At 28.0% G+C, this 23385-nt stretch overlaps 1 protein-coding gene across 1 annotated transcript; it reads left to right on the top strand.

Annotated features, from left to right (window-relative positions):
- The first annotated feature begins 8192 nt into the window (after window positions 1-8192).
- Window positions 8193-10726, top strand: LOC110652873 (subtilisin-like protease SBT1.8). The gene is made up of 2 exons (XM_021808486.2): window positions 8193-9840; window positions 9946-10726. Exons 1-2 carry the CDS (start codon window positions 8244-8246, stop codon window positions 10602-10604), a joined length of 2256 nt encoding a protein of 751 aa, XP_021664178.2. The 5' UTR covers window positions 8193-8243; the 3' UTR covers window positions 10605-10726.
- Window positions 10727-23385: the final 12659 nt, after the last annotated feature.

A 23385-nucleotide genomic window follows, 5' to 3' on the forward strand; every position in this document is an offset into this window, starting at 1 on the left:
ATTATGGTAGTTTAGATATAAAAGATAATTATAAGACTAAATAGTTAATATAATCAAATTATAGAAGCTAACTAATGTATTTTTTTTTAATATAGAGGTTGAATAATTTTTCTAAAATAAAAAGATTAAATAGTAGTTTGAAATTAACGAGAGACTAAACAATTTAATGAAAGTAAAATATTAAAATTAAATAATATATTTTTTAAAAAATAAAAATAAAATAATTAATTTTATTAAAAATATAAAGAGTAAATAATAATTTGCCTTTAATTTTACTTTGAACTGTGGTTATCAAAATATTATTATTCAACCACTGCAGTTTCATAACATAAAAGGTTACCTTCCAAATTTCATTTAACACCTTGATTAAATAATCTTAAATTTTTTTTAAGATTATTTATTATTTAAGAGTGATTATTTATGAAATTAATTTTTATTTACCTTGTGAAAAATAAAGTAATATTTTAGCTTTTAATTTAGTAGTTTAAAAGGAATGAAAATAGAAATGTGACAGAAGTGGGATTTGAACCTACGCTCTCTCACGAGGACCAGAACTCATAATTATTTTAAAACACTCACTTGTATTTTTTTAAAATAATAACAAAAATTCAAAAAATGATAAATTATTATATATTCATTAAATTTATATCATAATTAATAAGTTTCATATTTTTGACAATCGAGTTAAATTGATTACAATTGAAGGAGAGCGGCTAATTGATTTTTTTTTTTTCAAGAGAGGGTTAACTGATTATTTATATTATATATAAATGTATGAAGAAAGAATATTGGCTTTGTCGAAATTATTTTTTATTTTTAAAATTAATTATAATTATATTTTATTATTTAAATTAATTTTAAAATTTATATAAATTTAAAATTTTTAATCCAATTAAAATAAGAAATTAATAAATAAAAAATATTATTAATTTATTTATTATTTACAAAATAAAAAAATGTAGTTATAGATTCATATAAATTTGTGGTCGCTAATACTATTTAACGACAAAAATATACATTGTTAATAATTTTAATAATTAATAACTTCCATATATTATCGCCGCTAATCTTTTAGTAGCAGAAAATTATAATGTTAATCCTACAATATACTATATTATTACTAATAATTTTTAACAATAAAATATTTATTACTAAATGCCTAATAATTTTATTTTTCAATCTTACAATAACTAATATAAATTCAAAAGTTGTATTATTTTCTTATTATATTTCTCAACATAGTACTATAATTATAATCATATAAGTATCATTAATTCATTTAAAATTATTTAATGTATTTTAATATATATATATATATATATATATATATATATATATATATATATATATATATATATATATATAACTGGAATAGAGGAGAATAATTGGAGGAGCAAAAATATCCTTACATTATTATAAAATTATTATTAAAAAAATTAATTGTTTAATTAACATAATTATAAAAATGTTATTAAAAAGATAAAATATTTTAAAAGTAACACTAATTTTACAATTTTATTAAAATCAACTAAAATTTTAAATAAAATTAAAAAGTGCTTAGAATTTGTTTACTAATTAGTCATATTTTCAAATTAATTTTATTCTCTGCATCAATAAAATATTACAATTTATAAATATATAAATTTTTTTTAAAAGAAACTATTCATAAAAATTATTTAGACTTTTTTGCATAATTAATTATTTAAAATAAAAATAAATTTTAATTTTACATTAAATTATGATAAAAAAATCCTAATATCAAATTTAAATGTTTATTATTTTAATTTTTTTATCTACTTATATAAATTTTATATTATTATTTAATGGCTAAATGAATGAAAAAATAAAAACCTTTATAAATTTCTTCAATTTTAGTTAAATCTTTTAATTTTATCAATTTAATCTCAAAATATTAGTTTCAATTTTAACAATTAGCCTAATTAGATTATTTAATTGACAAAAGCAATTAAAATATTTGCATATATTATTAATATTAGTTAGTCTTTTTAATTTTTATATTAATTTTAGCAATTATTCTCATATTGATAAAAAAATATATTATTTTAATTAATTTATCTATCATTTTAAAAATTATAATTACATTTACTTTGCTTTTATTTTATTTTTCTTAAATCTGAAATAAAATGATAGGAAAGATATAAATTAAAAGTTAAGTAGAAAGAAATAGAGATAAAAAAAATTAAAAATTCAGATAATAATATTAGATATATTATTCATTTATTATTTTTTTTATCAATACGAAGTTTGTTAAAATTGATAAAAATACTAAAATTATTGAATATATTAAAAAAACTAAAAGAAGCAGCTAAAATTGATAATAAGTGAAAAAATTTAAATTATTTTATCAATTGATGAGTTTATTATTTTTAATTAAATTTATAATTAAAATTGAAAACATTTGGAAAGATTTATGATTAAATTGATATAATTAAAAGTTTTAACTAAAATTGATAATTCACATAAAGGTTTTGATTTTCCTTTGTCTTTTAACCTTGTTTAATTATGTAAATATATGAATATTTAGACTTATATTAAAGAATAAAATTAATATATGATATATAATTATAATAATGTATTTTTAAATTGTATAATTTAACTTTTCATCAATATAATTTATCATATATACTTTTTGGTTTTAAATACTTAGGTCAGTGATTGAATGAATTTATTAATTCACTTATAGTGTTGTTTTGTTTTCTAATAATTAACTAAATATAAAAATATGAATGAAAAAATTTAAAAAATGATCAAATTATTTTATAATTTTTAATTTATAATAAATAATAATCAAAATATTAAAATCTTAGTCATGTTATAAATCTTATTTTAAAAAATAATTATACAGATAAAAATTCTAACTCATAAATAATTTATTAATAGTAAATGATAATATATAATTTAAAGGCTTAATACTGAAAAATATATTTTTAAAATTTTTTATAATTATAGCTATTTTTTTTAATAATGTTAGCATAGTTTTAAAGTTTTTTTAATCTATAGTCAAAATTGATTCAAATCAGTTAATATGACATAATTTTGATTATTGATTTCTCTTCTAGTTATAATTTTAATTATTAATTTATTTTAATTTTCATTGCATATTAAAAATAATAAATATTTAAAGTAAAATTAAAATTCTTAAAAATTAAAAAAATGACTATAATAGCCAGAATTTGAAAAAAAATTAAAAAGTAGGAATGGGGAACACCAGGATTTTCAAAAATATCATTTATTATTTTTATTATTTATAAAAATAAAAAAAAAATTTATGAAAAATCGTTAGTTCTGAAATTCTTATTGCAATAATATAAAGTCAAACAATAAAATGCATATTTTTTGAGATTATAATAATATTATTAAAAAAAATTGAAACTATTTTGAAAATAACTTTTAATAAATAATAAAATCAAAATGTTTATATTCCCATACCATATTTATGATATTTTATTTATAATATTTTAATCACTAAAGTAATATATATTAAAAATTCTATTTCATATGTTTTATTTATAATATTTCAATTCAGTAAAGTAATATAACTTATTAATTTTATTTTCTTATAACTTTTTTGAATTAACTTTAGTTACAAGTAAAATATAGTCATACTAATGAATAATTAAATTTAATTGGATATTGAAAATAATATATGATGATAATATTATATTATATAAAAAAATTAAAAGAAAATTATGTATAAAAAAGTTTTAAATCATGAGTTTATGTAATAAATAAATCAATATATAACACATGTTAAAATAAAAAATAATTGCTTAAAGTTAAAGAGTGGAATTGGGTTTTCGCCACCTTTATTTTCTTATTACACTTTTATTTTAGGTCCATCGGCTAAATAAATCTAAACTTTTACTTTAATTGTTGATTATATATAAAACTTTTAATTTTTAATGATTTAATTATAACTTTAAAAATTGAAGAAATTATATTCAAAACCCATAATTTAATTTGAGAATTTTATCTTTTGTCACATGGGATGCCAAGTGACTTAACAAGTTATAATTTTAATATTTTTTTTTTAGTTGATTCATCTCTCTCTTCTAAGCAATCAAGCTCACAAGATATAAATCAAATGAAATAATTTGGCAGATTGGAGGTTGCTCTTTCTTTTACATGAGAATCAACAATAACTATATTGTGATTATTAGCTAGTAGCAATGCTAATGTGGCTTATGTGTATTCAAGTTTGTTACTGAGTTGGTTCAAGTAACTTGATGGTATGTTGTCTGAAATAGATTATCTTTCTTTGGTTCCTTTTTGTGATTTTTTTTAAAGAAATCTAATTAATTATGTTTATTGTGAATTATTATGCCATTCATCATGCAAGAAATGGAAGCCAAATCACTAATTTTTGTTTCAATAATGAATCATAACATAATCTGATGAATAATTAGTATCTTGTGAGCTTGATTGCTTAGAACTAAGAGTAGGAGATCGAGATGAATCAAATAAAAAAAAAATTAAAAATTGTGACTTGTCAAGTCACTTTAACATCTCATATGGCAAAAGTCAAAATCCCTAAATTAGATTTAGAGTATTGGATAAAATTTTTTTAACCTTAAAAGTTATGATTAAATTGTCTAAAATTAAAAATTTTGGATATAACTAACAACCAACTTAACAGTTTGAATTTCTTTGGCCAATAAACTTTTATTTTATATTATATGCAGCTGAGATTTTCATAGGACTATTTAATATTAATTAGTCTTAACAATTTATTGTTTTATTATATTGGTTACACTTTTGTAAATATAACTACCAACAATGTATTTATTCAGTAATAAGTTCTAATCCCCAACCTCTTTAAACTAGGAATGGCAACATATCTAATATATTTGAGCATATAATTTGACTGAACCTTAATTATAGTAATGATCTCGATAGCATATAATTGAGTTTGAGGTGAATTTAAGTTTAAAAAATAATATTTATATAGAGTTCAGATCGGATTTGAGTTTTATATATTGAATATTTATAACTAAATTCTATTTACATAAATTCTTATTTAAATGTAAAATATATATTTTTTTAATAATATTTATCATTTTTTATATATTACATTTAAATAAATGAAATTAAAATATTTTATAATTTTATAAAATTATTCTATTTTTCTTATAGAATTTTTAGTCTATACCATTAAGTCTCTTTGTAAGTGGGTCAATTATACTGATTTTTTTTAAAATTACATATATTGATAGTAAAGATAAAAAATATAAACATATGTCAATGGGTCAATCACTCAATTTTTTTTTTTAAAAGAGTCCTAAGATGAGTAGATATAAGATAAAATTAGAAAACTTAGCAAATGCTTGTAAAGTCAAAACTGCTTTCTAAGAAAAAAAAAACATTTTGCATGTTATTCTATTAAAAAAATAAATTAAAAAAAATTATTTTATTATTTTAGTATCCTCATCTCTAAAATTTATTAAATTTAATTTTAAATTATTTTTTAATATTATCTAATTAATATATTTACAAAAATAATTTTCTTAACAATGCTCTAATATCAATGCCAAACAAGTCCTAATGATTCAAGTCTATAGTAGATAATAAATAATGAAGCAATCATGCAATATTTTTAAAAAATAAACTCAATTAGGATAATTATAAAATTATTTTATTTTTCTTGCTCCATTATTGTTATATATTGAAAATTTTTACGTGTTATAATAATTTTTTTCTCAATAAATAATTTATTATTGTATATAAAATTTTTCCTTTTAAAATTGAGTAAAATAATTTTTTTTTGGACCTCACTGACTTCATCTCGGCTCCACCCCTAGTCAAATATTTTAAATTTGAATTTTTTTCAATATGAAATAAATATTTAATAGATACTTTTTCACAAGGGATAACGATTTTTCATAGATTCGTTATATATATATATATATATATATATATATATATATATATATATATATATATAAATTTATTTTTTTTGGACCTCACTGACTTCATCTCGGCTCCACCCCTAGTCAAATATTTTAAATTTGAATTTTCTTCAATATGAAATAAATATTTAATAGATACTTTTCCACAAGGGATAACGATTTTTCATAGATTCGTTATATATATATATATATATATATATATATATATATATAAATTTATTTTTTTATATAGTCATAAATGAATGTCATATTTAAGCAATTAACTTTAAAATATATCATTTGTCAGTCAATTTTTATTGTTTTCTGTTGATTTTCATAAGCCAATTGATAAAAAATGTTACTTGATAACGATATTAATTAATTAATATGAAAATAAAAATATAAAAATAATAATTATTTAAAATTTAGTTGAATGGTTTAATTTTTAAAATTTGAAATAAAAAATGATATTGAATATTGGTTCTATTTATTTATATATATATATATGAATTAATTAAAAAATATAAATAATTTACTATTTATTAATACTAAAAAATAAATTTATTTTTCACTTCTCTTGAATATTAAATATAGTACTTATTAAAATTTCTCTCTTTTCATTATCTGATTTAGGTAATTTAATTATTTTTTATATGATTATATTTTTAATTATTTATTATTATTATTTTTTTAAAAACTTTATTATTTGTATATATATTATGCTTCGAGTAATAGATATTTTTATAAAAATTAAAATTTAAAATTATTTAATATTTAGAAAACATAAAATTATCATTAATTTTATTCATTATTTAAAAAAATATATTAATTAATTAAGTAATGATTAAAATAAAAAAAATTCATATTAATGAAATTTTATAATATAATTATAAAAAAATATATAAATTTATATTATTAAAATAAAATAATAAATAATTTATACAACGCATAAATAAAATTAGTAATGTCGATTTCCGATTCGTTCTGCATATAATAACAAGTATGTACATTTTTATTATTAATCTTGTGGTAGAAGTGTTTATAATTTTCAACTCATATACGTCTAAGTCTACTGCTGTGACAACTGACAAGACTATAGTGCCCCACGTTGAAAGGTGATAAATCACAAATGTGTCCGATTGCATAGGTTGCTAAATTATGGTTGAGATTGATTCGATTTGCTCATTAGATTGACATATAAAAATATTAGATTTTAATCAATTTGCAGGCACAAACAATGGGTTCCATTTTCTAAAAAATAAAAAAAAAATTACATTCTAAGCTTTTGATTCTTAGTAGAAATGAGAATGAGCCGAGTTTTTACGAGTATTCGGTCCAATAGAATTTTAATAGAATGGATTTATATTTTAATATATTAAAATTTATTTTTTATTATTATAAATAAATTTATTATTAAGAAAATTTTATTCTAAATATGATTGTAAAATATTGTTATTTAAAATCTAAACCTTAGATAAAATTTTAAATAATATTTTAAATTAAATTACATATTAAAATCTAACTAAATTTATTCTAATAATTATTTATAAAATATATCAAATAATAATAATAATAATATATTATTATTATTATTATTATTATTAACCGAGCTGAATTTGAAAGTTTTACCTATGCTACTCACCATGACTGGCATATCAATCTCTCTCTTCCACCTCCTCCGATTCCTTCTGTGTACCGACACACAGGTTCTAGTCCAAACTTATGCCGGTGAATTGAATTAATATTATCCTTTCCTTATACTGGAATTGTGGCTCTAATTAAATTCTCTCACACCATGCCTTGCCTTCAACGACAATTCAATTTTTCTCTTTATCGGATTTCGACACTTTTAGGTGCTAAATTACTACCTTAATTCATAATAACTACATGTCCTCAAAGAGACTATGCATAAATTGACGACTCAAATTAATATAAATTGGTAAAGAAATTCATTTACAAACACAAAATATATGATAAGACCCATTTATTATATATAAATATCATTTGTTTGTATTTTAGGTTTATAATAGATCAGATCTAGATAAAAATTTTCTTTATTATAATAAAATCAAATGGGCGGCACTACTTACTTGCAATAATAGAGGTGACTCTTGTCATCTTGTATTCATTATTTTCATAGGATAAGATTTTTCTCTTACAATAAAGTTGTTCTTTTTTATAATATAAATAATGAGTCTTTAATGAGTCTCATATGATCATGAGAGATGATATATATATACACCGAAAGATTTAATAATCACTCACTTATATCATGGAGAAGCCTTTTTAATAGGATATGGATTCACATGTATCCAAGCATAAACAAGCAGGAACTATATGGGTTCCATGGCAAACACTTGGTTCCTCTTTCTTCCCCTCTTAACAACCCTTTCACTGCTCCAAGCTACTGCCAAGAAAACTTATATTTTCCACATGAATCATAACTCCAAGCCCCACTCATACTCTACTCACAGTGACTGGTACCAATCCCTCACTTCCACCTCTGATTCCCTTCTCTATACCTACACCACTGCATTTCATGGCTTCGCTGCCTATCTCGACCCTGAAGAAGCCGAATCTCTCAGGAATATGGATTCTGTCCTTAATGTCTTTGAGGATACTCTCTACTCTGTCCAAACCACCCGCACCCCACAATTCCTTGGTCTCAATTCCAACTTCGCATTGAATGATGGATGTAAATTTCAAGAAATTGAACAAGCTACTCATGACGTTATCGTCGGAGTTCTTGACACTGGCGTGTGGCCAGAGTCAAAAAGTTTCGATGACACGGGTTTGCCTGAGATCCCAAAACGTTGGAAGGGAAAATGTAACTCCACAAGCGATTTCGATCACAAACTCTGCAATAAGAAGCTAATTGGAGCTAATTATTTCTTGGAAGGACACAAGAAAATAGCGCCTACGTCCAAGGATATTGCCTCGCCGCGAGACTACGATGGGCATGGAACGCACACTTCTACCACAATTGCAGGTTCGCCCGTGACAAATGCAAGTCTGTTTGGTTTTGCAATAGGCACCGCCCGTGGAATGGCAGTTCATGCCCGACTCTCAAGCTATAAAGTCTGCTGGAGCAGCGGTTGTTCTGGAGTTGATATTATGGCAGGGATGGATAGGGCTATTTTAGATGGTGTAGATATACTCTCTCTGTCGATTGGCAGCAGGAATCCCGAACCTCTTCCATATTTTATTGACCCAATCGCTCTTGCTGGATTCACTGCAACGCACAATGGCATTTTCGTCTCTTGTTCAGCTGGTAACGGTGGGCCTGCAAAATCCACTGTAGCAAACGTGGCCCCATGGCTTTTGACAGTCGGTGCCGGAAGTATAGACCGGAACTTTCCAGCTTATGCCTTGCTTGGTAACAAACAGCGGTTTGCCGGTGTCTCGCTCTACAAAGGACCAGGAATGGGAAGCAAGCCAGCCAGGTTGGTGTATCATAGGGGAGGTAATAGTTCCAGCAATTTATGTTTGCCTGGTACGCTTGAACCGGCTTTGGTGCGTGGCCATGTGGTGGTCTGCGAAGGCTATGATGAGGAGAAAAGTCTGGTGGTGCGCAAGGCTGGAGGGGTTGGAATGATACTAATTGACAGTATAGCTGTGAAGGCGTTGGATACTAACAGTTTCTTGGTGCCCGCCTTGACGGTGGGGAAGAAAGTAGGCGATTTGATTAAGAAGTATGTGAAGACTGAACCTAATCCAACAGTTCTTCTAAGCTTTGGCAAGACAGTGGTAAATGTAAGACCGTCGCCAATTGTGGGATCTTTTAGTTCTCGAGGGCCGAATCTGGTGACACCACAGATCTTGAAGCCGGATATTATAGCTCCTGGAGTTAACATCCTAGCTGCATGGTCTGAGGCCACAGGTCCATCAGGCTTGAAGGAGGATTACAGAAGGACAAAGTTCAACATTATTTCAGGTATTTATGTTGCCTAGCTTCTTTAGCATTCATCTACTTACATAAAAAGGATCCACTCTAATTGTTGATGATGGTAGATAAAATATAAGTCCATGGTATTTTCAGGGACATCCATGGCATGCCCACATGCAAGTGGAATAGTTGCGTTGCTCAAAGCTGCACATCCAACTTGGAGTTTAAGTGCTATTAAATCAGCTCTCATGACCACAGCCTACACTGTCGACAACACCAACTCTCTTATACGGGATGCCGCAACTGGTATATCTTCAAATCCATGGGCATATGGTTCTGGTCATGTGGATCCAAAGAAAGCTCTTTCTCCAGGCCTGGTTTATGATATCTCCACAGAAGATTACATAAAATTTTTGTGTTCATTGAATTATCCTCTCAAAATTATCCAGGCAATTACCAATGAAAACTCTAATCCCTGTTCTAAAGCATTTAGTGATCCTGGTGAACTCAATTACCCATCATTCTCAGTCTTGTTTGGAAACAAGACAGTTGTTCAGTACACTCGGGAATTGACAAATGTGGAGGCTGCCAAGTCTACTTACAAAGTGAAAGTGATTAGACCATCGAATGTGGCAGTAACAGTGAAACCAACCGAGCTAGTTTTCAATAATATTGGAGAGAAGAAAAAATACAGAGTGAGATTTGTGGCAAAGAAAAATTCCAAGACAGTAGGTGGAGTTGCATTTGGTTCAATTGTCTGGGGAAATGTTAAAAACCAAGTTAGCAGCCCAGTTGCATTTAAATGGCCATAATTTATAAGCTCTCCTTGTCTGTTCTTGCTCCATTACCAGTAGGGTATTGGTGATCAGTCCCTTATTGGGTTGTTCTGTTCCTGGTTTTTCATTATTAATAATACGTTGCTGCTTTGAGAAAATGGAATTTCATTTCCCTAATCCTTTCAGTATATCCACAATGTATGCCAAAGTGAGGGATTCATTATTATTCCATTGAAGAATTTTTGGTGTAAGTAAATATTGCTGAGGTGCAAGATAAAAAACTGAGAGAAGTAGCAAATAGCTGAGCTGAAAATACTCACTAGAGAATTTAAATACTTAAATCTGTCGTATTAGAGTCGAGTCTGATATTTAAAAATATAGATCTTTTACTTTCATTAGAGTTGATAAGGGTATGCATGCAGTCATGTACGCAAAAATTTAATTTAGAAGGTTAAATTAAAATATATGATTTATTAATCACTTATTTAGATATTGATCGATCAAGTTAATTTATTATCATTAATAATGATAATTTTGTGATAATTAATTGATATTATTGTTTCATAACTGTTGACCCCGTGTAGCTCAAAATGAGCATTGGTTTTGATGATAACAAAACTCAAAGAGAATCTATCTAACCTAACCTCAAAGTGATGTGTAGATTCTTTGACTTATGCATAAAGAACCTTTGAAGTTGCATCTAAGAAGAAAAGATACTCAAAGGCATTCCAAGAAAAAGACTATGGAAATCAAGACTCAAAGTAAAGGTATGAAAAGCATAGTGTTAGAGTCTTAGGTCTTTTTGTGAAAAAGAATAGATGAGAATTTAGTCATATGAAGCTCAAAAATGAAAATTTGTTTTCTGATTACTTTTTCTCATCATGACCTTGAACACAACTATTGAAACATTTTTTAAAGGTCTAAATCATTTTACATTGCAAGTTGAGACATGCAGCTGTTGACTTAGTTTCCTAACTGGTTTGCTAATATTTTCGGTTTGCTAATATGTTTACTAAAAACATTAGTTTGCTAATCATGCTAGTCGCTCAACTAAGACAAAAGGACAAAATAACGGGTATTTTGTCTTGGGCAGTGTGTATAACGTTCCAAAAGGGTTTCAAACGGTCTAAAATGATTTGGGACTATAAATACACCTTCTTCACTCCATTTACATTTAATGAAAGCTTACATTTGATCTCCAACATTGATTTTCCATTTATTGCTTTCATTCAAGAGCTTTAAAGATTTTGAGCTTCCATTGGCAAATCAACTCATCTCTTCTTTATAGTTTGATTTGTATTGAGTAAGAGTGAGTGTTGAAATATTGAATTGCATTCAAGAGAGGTTGTACAAGCACCTATTGAAGCTTGAGAGAGTTAGTGCTTGTGATAGCACTTGTGAAGGTTTCAAGCTACCTTGGTGTGAAAGCTTGGTGTTGAAAAATTGTAAAGGGCTTTTGGTCTCTTGCCTTCAAAAGAGCAAATAGTGGAGAGAAGACTCAAAGAGGGTTCTTTGAGAGAGTGGATGTAGGCTAGTTGCCGAACCACTATAAAATCCTTGTGTTTGAGTTCTCTAACCGTACCACTTTACTTTTATGCAATTTAAATTTCTTTTCTCATATACATGATAGTGAATGTTGGTTAAATAGATTGAGTTGATAAATTTGTGGACATATTGAGTGACTTGAGAAAATTAGTTGATGAATGCTTTGTTAGAGAATGCCATATACATTGATTAAGAATTGAATTGCAACTTAGAAACACATTGTTGAAGCACATATTACTTTCTCTTTATATAGAAGAATCACATAGTTGAACAAAGCCACAATTTTTCATTAGGCTATAAGCAAGGGCCGAAATTGTTAAAGTCCAATTCACCCCCTCTTGGACTATTTTGGGACAACAAATTGGTATCGAGCTTGACTCTCTTGCTTAGGTATTACAACCTTAGAGTGATCCATAATGGCTAGTTCATCTAGTAATACCGCCAGATACCGCACCTTTAGTTGAAGGCTACTCAATCACTAGACCACCACTTTTCAATGGCAATAATTATTCATTTTGGAAAGTAAGAATGAGAAATTTCATACAATCTGTAGATATTGATGCATGGAGAATTATTAAAAATGGTCCACATGTTCCTCAAAAGAATGGTACTGGAACTACAAAAGTTCCAAAACATGAAGATGAATATGATGACAATGATTGGAAGAAAATCTCTATAAATGCTAAAGCTATTAATATTTTGCATTGCTCACTTTACCTTCATGAATACAATCGTGTTTCAGGATGTCAATCGCTAAGCAAATTTGGGATAAGCTTGAAGTGACTTATGAAGGAACTGATGTTGTTAAAGAGTCCAAAGCAAACCTTCTGATTCGAGATTATGAGTTGTTTGAAATGAGGCCAGGAGAATCAATTGCGGATATGAGTACAAGGTTTACTGATCTTGTAAATCTTCTCAAAGCATTGGGTAAAAAATTTGAGGAAGCTGAACTTGTGAAGAAAATTCTTAGATCACTTCCAAAGTCTTGGGAAGCAAAGACAACAGTTATCCAAGATACCAAAGATTTCAAAACATTCACCTATGATGAACTCATTGGTTCTCTCATTGCACATGAGATGGTATACAAGAAAGATGAAGTTGAAAATGAGCAAAAGAAGAAGAAAAGCATTGCTCTCAAATCAAACAAGGATGAAGATAAGAAGAAAGGAGTTGCATTCAAAGTTGACTCAAGTGACAACTCAAGTGCTTCAAGTGAAGATGATGATGAAATGGCTATGCTTGCAAGAAAATTTAAAAGAGCTTTCAAGAAAGGAGGAAGCAAATACAAGAAATTCTTGAAAAAGTACACTCCCAAGGATAAGCACTTCAGAGATTCAAAAGAAGAAATTGTATGTTATGAGTGTCACAAACCTGGACATATCAAGCCCAAATGTCCATTGCTCAAAAAGAAGAAAGGAAAAGAAGATAGGAGCAAGAAAGCTATGAAAGTAGTATGGAGCAACAGTGAAGAGTCTTCAAATGATGAATCAAGTGACAAAGAGGCTGCTCTTCTTTGTTTGATGGCATGTGAGGAGAAAGTTGAGAGCTCACAAAAAGAAGAAGAAAGCGACAATGAGGTAAATTCTTATGAATCTCCTAATGTAGAAGAACTTGAACTTGCATTTGCTAGAGTATATGATGAGTATAGAAATTACAAGAGAAAGTGCACTAAAATGAATTTAGAGATTGAATCATTGAGATCACAAAATATTGCCATGTCCAATGTGTATAAAGAAAATGAATTTTACAAAGGACAAATTGCCATGTTTAAAGAACTAGATCTAGAGTTGAAAATCTCAAAAGATACTTGTGAAATGCTCATTGAGAAAAATAAAGTTCTTGAAACTAAAGTAGAGTCTTTGACAAATGATTTGGCAAAATTTACAAAAGGAAAAGAAACTCTAGATGTACTTCTTGGAAACCAAAGAATTTCGAGTGAAAAATATGGAATTGGTTTTGATGGTTACATGAACTATGACAAATATAAGAATCATTTCATTAAAGCATCTACATCTTCCTTGCCTAATGTTACATGTTATTATTGCAATAAAAGATGTCATATGATTAGCTCTTGTGCATTTAGGAAAGGTTATCTTAAGATAAAGAAGGTATGGGTACCAAAGGGAACCTTACCTAAGGTCACTAACCCCCAAGGACCCAAAGTTGCTTGGGTACCTAAAGTTAAATGATTAAATTTCAGGTTTGTTGCAAAGGGATGAAGGAAAGTGATAAATGGTACATAGATAGTGGTTGTTCAAAGCACATGACTGGTGAAAAAGACAAGTTTTCAAAAATTGCAATGAAAGATGGAGGATATGTAAAATTTGGAGACAAAGGGAAAGGAAAAATAATTGTAAATGGCACAATTGGCACCAAACCTTGTATTGAAGATGTATCGCTTGTTGAAGGTTTGAAATACAACTTGCTAAGTGTAAGCCAACCGTGTGATAAAGGCTTTGAGGTTTTTGAAAAGAAAATATAATATAAAGTCAAGAAATGGAACAAGTTGATGACAAAGATGAGGAAACTCAAGGAGAAACTACAATAGATGTCCATGATGCCAATGAAGATCAAATTAATGAAGAATTGCCAAATTTGGAAGAACTACAAGTAAATGAGCCCCAACATGAAGATTTACCTAAAGAATGGAGATTCCATAGAAACCATCCTCAAGAAGATATTATTGATGATCCATCTCAGAGGATGATGACTAGAGCACAATTGAGAAGATATTTTGGTAATGTTGCTTTGTTTCACAAATTGAACCTAAATGTTTTGAAAATTCTCAAAATGATGAAAGTTGGATTCTTGACATGCAAGAATAACTAAATCAATTTGAGAGAAATAAAGTTTGGAATTTAGTGCCTAGACCAAAAGATCATTCAATTATTGGTACTAAATGGGTTTTTAGAAACAAAATGGATGAAAAAGGCAATGTTGTTAGAAACAAAGCTAGACTAGTGGCTCAAGGCTACAACCAAGAGGAAGGGATTGATTTTGATGAAACCTTTGCTCTGCTAGAATTGAAGCTATTAGAATGTTGTGTACCTTTGATTGTTACAAGGATTTTATGCTTTATCAAATGGATGTCTAGAGTGCATTTTTAAATGGTTATATTGATGAGGAAGTGTATTTTGCACAACCTGCATGCTTTGAAAATCATGAGCATCCAAATCATGTTTATAAACTTACTAAAGCCTTATATGGTTTAAAGCAAGCTCCTAGAGCATGGTATGAAAGGCTTAGTAAATTCCTTTTACAAAATGATTTTCAAAGAGGCAAAGTGGATACAACACTTTTTGTTAAGAAGCATCATAATGATATGCTCATTGTGCAAATTTATGTTGATGATATAATTTTTGGTGCTACTAACGAATCTCTTTGCAAGAAATTTTCTAAGATTATGCATAATGAATTTGAAATGAGCATGATGGGTGAGCTCACATTCTTCCTTGGACTTCAAATTAAACAAATGAAAGATGGCATCTTCATAAATCAATCAAAGTACATCAAGGATATGCTAAAGAAATTTAAGATGGAAAATTTGAAGAGCATGGGCACTCCTATGAGTTCAACAATTAAAATGGACAATGATGAAAAAGGTAAAGAAGTAGATACCAAGCTTTATAGAGGTATGATTGGCTCTCTTTTGTATCTTACTGCATCTAGACCAGACATACACTTTAGTGTTTGCTTGTGTGCAAGATTTCAATCATGTCCAAAAGAATCCCATCTAAGTGCAGTTAAACGGATTTAAAGATATCTCATAGGCTCACAATCCATTGGTATATGGTATCCAAAATGCGAATCATTTAATCTTGTTGGCTATAGTGACTCTGATTTTGGAAGTAGATCGATGTAAAAGTACCTCGTGTACTTGTCAATTTCTTGGTCTTGCACTAGTTTCTTGGCACAAGAAGAAACAAACTTCGAGCTTTATCTACAACCGAGGCGTAATATATATAGCCGGTAGTTGTGTTGCTCAAATTTTATGGATGAAACAACAATTGGAAGATTTTGGTTTAAAATACAATCTTGTTCCAATTAGGTGTGACAACACAAGTGCCATAAACTTGGTCAAAAATCCAGTCCAACATTCAAGAACTAAACATATTGAGATTAGACATCATTTTATTAGAGATCATGTTCAAAATGGAAATATCAAAATAGAGTTTGTTGCCTTTGACAATCAACTTGCTGACATTTTTACAAAGCCTCTTAATGAAGAAACCTTTTGTAGAATTAGAAGGTAAATTGGTATGTGTGAATCACTTGCTTAAAATCTAAGTCATAATAACTTCATGTATCTACATTTTATTAAATGTTTAATTGATCTGCTGTGATATTAGTTTGATAAAAAATCATTAAAGCATATTAGCTGACTTGTTTATTTACTCGCGAAATTATTTTACTAGGTTGTATGCTAATATTGCGTGACGAAAATTAGTTTGCTATATCTTGTACTGTTCAAATTTCAAATGTAAAGGTGATTGTTCTTGAAATTTTTCTCGCATGTTCAAAGAATGCATTTATCTTTTTTTTGATATTGCATTCTCAGTGCTGTGTCAGTCATATAAAAATGTTTATATGTGCATATAGGGACAGATAAACTTGTTTGAAATATATAATAAAATAAAGAGTAAGAAACCTGGTTCAGTTGAAAGTACAGTGACACTGAAAAGCTGGACTCAAGAGGACTTAAATCCTCCGCCACACGAAACCTCACGCGTTCTCTCTCTCCTCAGACGATTGCCGCCACCTCTCAAAAAACCATACCCGATACCTTTTTCAAAGTAAGCATATCCTAACTCACCGAAAATCTCAATTTTTTCTTCCTCTTTTCACTCACCGAAATACCATTACCCGATTTCATTTTGTCTCAATGGCTCGCAAAACGAAAATCCCCGTTGTTCTGCCGCTTCATCTTCTCGTCGCATCCGACAATGCTCCTGCCGCGCATTACTAAGAAAATGAAAGGTAAGCAAAATGTGCCAAATCTAAATCGGTTAGTGAGTCTTCTCACTCGCCCAAAGGTGTCAAACACCTAAATCCACACCGTAAAAGAAAAAGGCGCATAAGCAAGGGACTGATGCTCAAAAGAAAATGGGTATCGCAAAGCTTTGGTTCAAGTGGATAAAGCATCGTTGGATTGCAAATTCATCAAATGGGAGAACTTTAATCGTAAACTTTCACTTTAAAGAGCTTTTGAATTTCAAGGTTGGTTGGGTGTCCGTGAATGCGCAAATGAATATTACCCTAGGCTTGTACAAGAATTTTATAGAACCTTGCGACCGTTGATGATGAGGATCGATTTGAAGTCATTTTGAATACAAATACATATAGTGTCTCGTTGAATTGATAGCCACGCTTTAAATTTGCCCAATGATGGAAATAGAATTTCCACACATAAGGATGTTGCTAGAGTAGCAGGTTTTAATCTGGTTGAGTTTGAGAATGAGGTATTTCCTGCTAGCACTCCCAAAAATGAGAAATCCACCAGTACCAAAGCCCTCCAGCATATCAAAATTATTCACAAGATGGTAAACTATGTGTTCTCATCCAAACCGCAGTTATGGCTATCTGAGTCACTTGGACATGTGTATTATGTGGCACATTGTGAGTAAAGTTAGGTTGAATTTAGCCTACTTAATTTTCAAAAACATGTGCAAAGCCTATGGAATTGGCAAACTGCCCTATGCACACTTGTTGACTGCTGTGTTTAAAGAGCTAGAGGTGAATGTCACTAAGGAAAGCTCTAGGGCTGACTTGATAGTGCTTAGAGAAATACATTCAGACACTGATGGGAGAAAGACCAGATTTGAAAAGGGTGGTTCCTCCTCTGCTAAAGTTGATTCTGGTTCTGCTAATGAAGTTTTGACTGAAATTCAAGGGCTAAGAGCTACTGTTAATGAACATTTTAGCTCAACAACTCAATCTCTTGATATTCTCAGAAAATTTGTAGATGTTGTTGACTATAAAGTGAGTCACCTACTCACTCAAAATGAGGAGTTAAAGAAGTTGATAATGGACCTTCAGCAGGCCAAGGAAATTGCAGCTCCAACTAAAGTTGAGGCTGCTACTCAGGTTTCTACTGATAAGGGAGAAAGCAGCAAGGTTGAAGAGCCTCCTGAAAGTGGTCAAGTTGCTGAAGCTGAACTTGAACCTGTGGTAGATGCCCATGATGAGCATGCTTCTGACCATGATGCACCTGAGATTGATCCTACAGCTGATGTACCCACTGCACTTGATGATCCCAAGGTTGTAGAAGCTTTAATTGAGTTACACAAGGAAGTTTAAAAGGTTCTAGAATCTGAACCCATTGTTGAACCTCCTCCTGCTCCACTAGTTGAGACTGCTGCTGTTCCTACACAGCACCAGGAACCTTCCCTTAAAGACCACCAAGCTAGTGCTCAAACTCAGCTATCTGCAGCTGCTGTCCCTGCAGCCACGAGAGGTAAGAAAAGGTACAAGTCCACCATGTCCAATCCCTATCAGACCTTGGCAGCTGCTCTTGAACCACCTTCTGAAGATGATGAGGCCGAGCTAGATGATCAAGTGGCTGACCAACCACCTCCGGCCCCTGTTATTAAACTGCCTAGGAAGAAAATGGTGCCTACAAAATCCACTCGCAGGAGTAAAAGACTTAAATAGCATCTCATCTGGATTTTTAGTTTACTGATTGCATATTTAGTTTACTAGGATGTTTACTGATATTGGTTTTTAGTTTGCTACTGTCTATCTTACTGCATTTACATTTTGGCTCACATGATTCTTTTTGGGTACTTTCTCTGCTTTCCTTTTGATTGATGACAAAAAGGGGGAGAATGGTTATGATGGATATGTGAATATGTGTTGATATATATACTTGTGTGGAAATGTGGTGATAGTGAATATATGTTGATATATATACTTGTGTGGAAATGTGGTGATATATATACGTGATGATACTTGTGTTGCTGGATATATGTTTATATTTATAATTAATACTTGTGAAGTGTGAATATATTTTATATAGCATAATTTCAGGGGGAGCTTATGAACAGAAAATGGATTTCTTGGATATTATGTGCATATATTTAGGGGGAGCATTTTCGGTATACTATACTTGGATTTACATACTCACATATATTCTCACACACTTTTATTTTTGACTGATTGATTCAGTTGAGTTTTGTCATCATCAAAAAGGGGGAGATTGTTGACCCCGTGTAGCTCAAAATGAGCATTGATTTTGATGATAACAAAACTCAAAGAGAATCTATCTAACCTAACCTCAAAGTGATGTGTAGATTCTTTGACTTATGCATAAAGAACCTTTGAAGTTGCATCTAAGAAGAAAAGATACTCAAAGGCATTCCAAGAAAAAGACTATGGAAATCAAGACTCAAAGCAAAGGTATGAAAAGCATAGTGTTAGAGTCTTAGGTCTTTTTGTGAAAAAGAATAGATGAGAATTTAGTCATATGAAGCTCAAAAATGAAAATTTGTTTTCTGATTACTTTTTCTCATCATGACCTTGAACACAACTATTGAAACATTTTTTAAAGGTCTAAATCATTTTACATTGCAAGTTGAGACATGCAGCTGTTGACTTAGTTTCCTAACTGGTTTGCTAATATTTTCGGTTTGCTAATATGTTTACTAAAAACATTAGTTTGCTAACCAGTTTGCTAACTGCGAGCTGCTCAACTTCGCACAAAAGGACAAAATAACGGGTATTTTGTCTTGGGCAGTGTGTATAACGTTCCAAAAGGGTTTCAAACGGTCTAAAATGATTTGGGACTATAAATACACCTTCTTCACTCCATTTACATTTAATGAAAGCTTACATTTGATCTCCAACATTGATTTTCCATTTATTGCTTTCATTCAAGAGCTTTAAAGATTTTGAGCTTCCATTGGCAAATCAACTCATCTCTTCTTTATAGTTTGATTTGTATTGAGTAAGAGTGAGTGTTGAAATATTGAATTGCATTCAAGAGAGGTTGTACAAGCACCTATTGAAGCTTGAGAGAGTTAGTGCTTGTGATAGCACTTGTGAAGGTTTCAAGCTACCTTGGTGTAAAAGCTTGGTGTTGAGAAATTGTAAAGGGCTTTTGGTCTCTTGCCTTCAAAAGAGCAAATAGTGGAGAGAAGACTCAAAGAGGGTTCTTTGAGAGAGTGGATGTAGGCTAGTTAAGCCTAACCACTATAAAATCCTTGTGTTTGATTTCTCTAACCTTTACCTCTTTACTTTTATGCAATTTAAATTTCTTTTCTCATATACATGATAGTGAATGTTGGTTAAATAGATTGAGTTGATAAATTTGTGGACATATTGAGTGACTTGAGAAAATTAGTTGATGAATGCTGTGTTAGAGAATGCCATATACATTGATTAAGAATTGAATTGCAACTTAGAAACACATTGTTGAAGCACATATTACTTTCTCTTTATATAGAAGAATCACATAGTTGAACAAAGCCACAATTTTTCATTAGGCTATAAGCAAGGGCCGAAAAATTGTTAAAGTCCAATTCACCCCCCTCTTGGACTATTTTGGGACAACAATAACTATTAAAACAAAAACATTTAATGAATATATATATATATATATATATATATATATATATATATATATATATATATATATATATATATATATAGTGATAAAAATAAATACTTTAATTTTTTTAATAAAATTGACTTACTAAATATTGTATGGAATTGCTATTAATTCAAAAATACATTAAATATTTAATGTTATGAATTAGTAAACTTAAAATATTTGGTGACCTAAAATTAAAAAGCTTGTTAAATTTATTATTTCAAATCTTTTCTTTTTTCAAAACAATTCATGAAACCACAAAATTAATTAAAATTATAAATTAAATAAAATAAATTACATGGTTCTAATGAAAAAAAAAAAAAAAACTTTTTTATAACTTTAGTATGAAGAAATTTCAATAATGGAGAGATTTCAATAACAACAATGAAATTATGAGAAGAAAATACTATATTAAAATTTTAAACCGATGAAAAAATGATAAGAGAACTATATGCTAGACTTCTCTTTGATGATTTTATCCAATAATTTAAATTTCAAATAATAAAAATTGCTGATTATGATTTTATTGATAGAAGAAAAGGATAAAATAAAATTGATGGAGAGGAAGAGGTTAAGAAGCAATATAAATTTATTTATTATTTTTTTATTCAAGAGAGTTAATGTAAAGTTTAGATTAAAGGACTATTTTCTTAATAAAATAAAACTTCAAAGAATTAATTATTTTATATTAAAAATAGAGTTAAAGATATTTAGATATTTTTGTTATAATTAATGGTAAATTAGACGAAGGGATCATTAATTTTATATATATATATATAAAGTTAAGACTAAAATGTTGATTTTACTAAATTTTAGAGATTATATTATAATTTATCTTAAAAATACTTATTTTTTTTAAACTATTATTATATTCATAAAAAATTTTAAAATTTTAAGGGGGCGAGGTCTGTCACTGACTGCATATAGTATGATATAGAATATGAGGATGATGAAATAGAAGAAGTAGATGAAGATAATGAGGATGAGGAAAGGGAAAGAGACTTTAAAGGAAAAAAAAAATTAAGAAAATGATAAGTGTAAGAGACAAGCGTAAGTTATTACGTTTCACATCGAGTAGGAATGGATTGAAAAAAAAGATTTATTCAGCCCTAGTTTCAGGGCAGAACTAGAAATTAGTCTTTGAGAAGGTTAAAAATAAATATTAAAAAGAAATTAAATAAAATTTTGATAAAAATAAAATATATAATTTTAAGAGATAAAAAAATTAAATAATATAAAAATATGAACAAAATTTACATAGAAGTACAAAGGCCACTACAGAAATAAAAATATAATTTAAAAAAAAAAAAATTAAAAATTTTAGAGGGACAAATAATAATTTTTTTTGAAAAAATACTAAAGTTTATAGGTAAAATTATAATTTTGAAAATTGCAACAATGCATTACAAGGCTATATAGGCATTAGATAGAGCGTAAATGAGTGAGTCTTATAAGCTGCCGAGATTTGATTAATTAAATATTCAGTTTAATTTTATTTTTTTAATAATAAGTCAAGATTAAATTTGAGTTCAATTTTTAAGTTCGTTGTTTAATTAATAAGCTAATATCAAATTTTATAATTCTGGCTTGTTTATAAGCTAATGAGTTAATTCGAGAGTAAACTCATTAAATAGTCTCGTGAATATATTTATTTGTAAAAATATTTTTGTTACTTATTATATTTCATTATATTATAAATATATATTATTTTATTATAAATATTCTAAAAATAATATATTATTTAAAATCATGATATAATTAATATATAATATATAAAATATATTTATTAAATATAGTTATTTGTAATTTAAATTTAATTTTTTTTTATCAAAATTAACTTTTTAATATGAGATTTAATTAAAATTATGTAGTTTAAACTTCATATTTGTAAACTTACAGCTTACTATATAAATGAGTCGAGTTATTAATAAACTATTCGATAATCAGTTCGATAAAAAACTTTGTTTAGCTCAGCTCGTTTAGAGCTCGTTTTCTAAACGAGCCAAGCTTATAAATATTTGACTCGAGCTCAACTCGAATTTGAAAAAATTTTAATCAGCCAAGTTTAAATTTTTTAAAACTCAACTTGACTCAGTTTGTTTATACTCTAACATCAGGAAACATTATTTTTTAAATTTGGTAAGCAAACATGCGAATGCCACATTATTTTATTTGGTAAGTGTTATAATTAATTTATAAACACCACGTGCCATTTATTTTATAAACTTGATAAATTTAATATTTTTTTAAATATAATTAAAAATTAAATTTCCACTTAATATATAATGAATTCTTCTCTCTATCAGGGCAGAAGCCATAACATTTTATTTGAGATTAATCGTAATAAATCAATAATTATTATATACATATATATATAATAAAAATACCATAACATATTAAATTATAAGAATTATCAATTTAAAGTTATTATAACAAATCTTTATAATATAATTATTACAAAATTATAATTTTAATTATTATAGAACTTCATAATATAAATTATATTATTTAAAAAATAAAAATAAGTCAGAATTAAAATATTACATCAAATTCTTATATAAAATTCATAGATCAAAAAGCCAAAAAATAAATATAAATTCCAAAGCATAAGAATAAGAAAAATAAATCATTAAGATATATGAAATTAGAGATTATTAAAATAATAAGGTAAATATATCATATAAA

Source organism: Hevea brasiliensis, unplaced genomic scaffold (assembly GCF_030052815.1).
Source record: "Hevea brasiliensis isolate MT/VB/25A 57/8 unplaced genomic scaffold, ASM3005281v1 Scaf543, whole genome shotgun sequence".
In the NCBI taxonomy this organism is placed as follows: domain Eukaryota; kingdom Viridiplantae; phylum Streptophyta; class Magnoliopsida; order Malpighiales; family Euphorbiaceae; genus Hevea; species Hevea brasiliensis.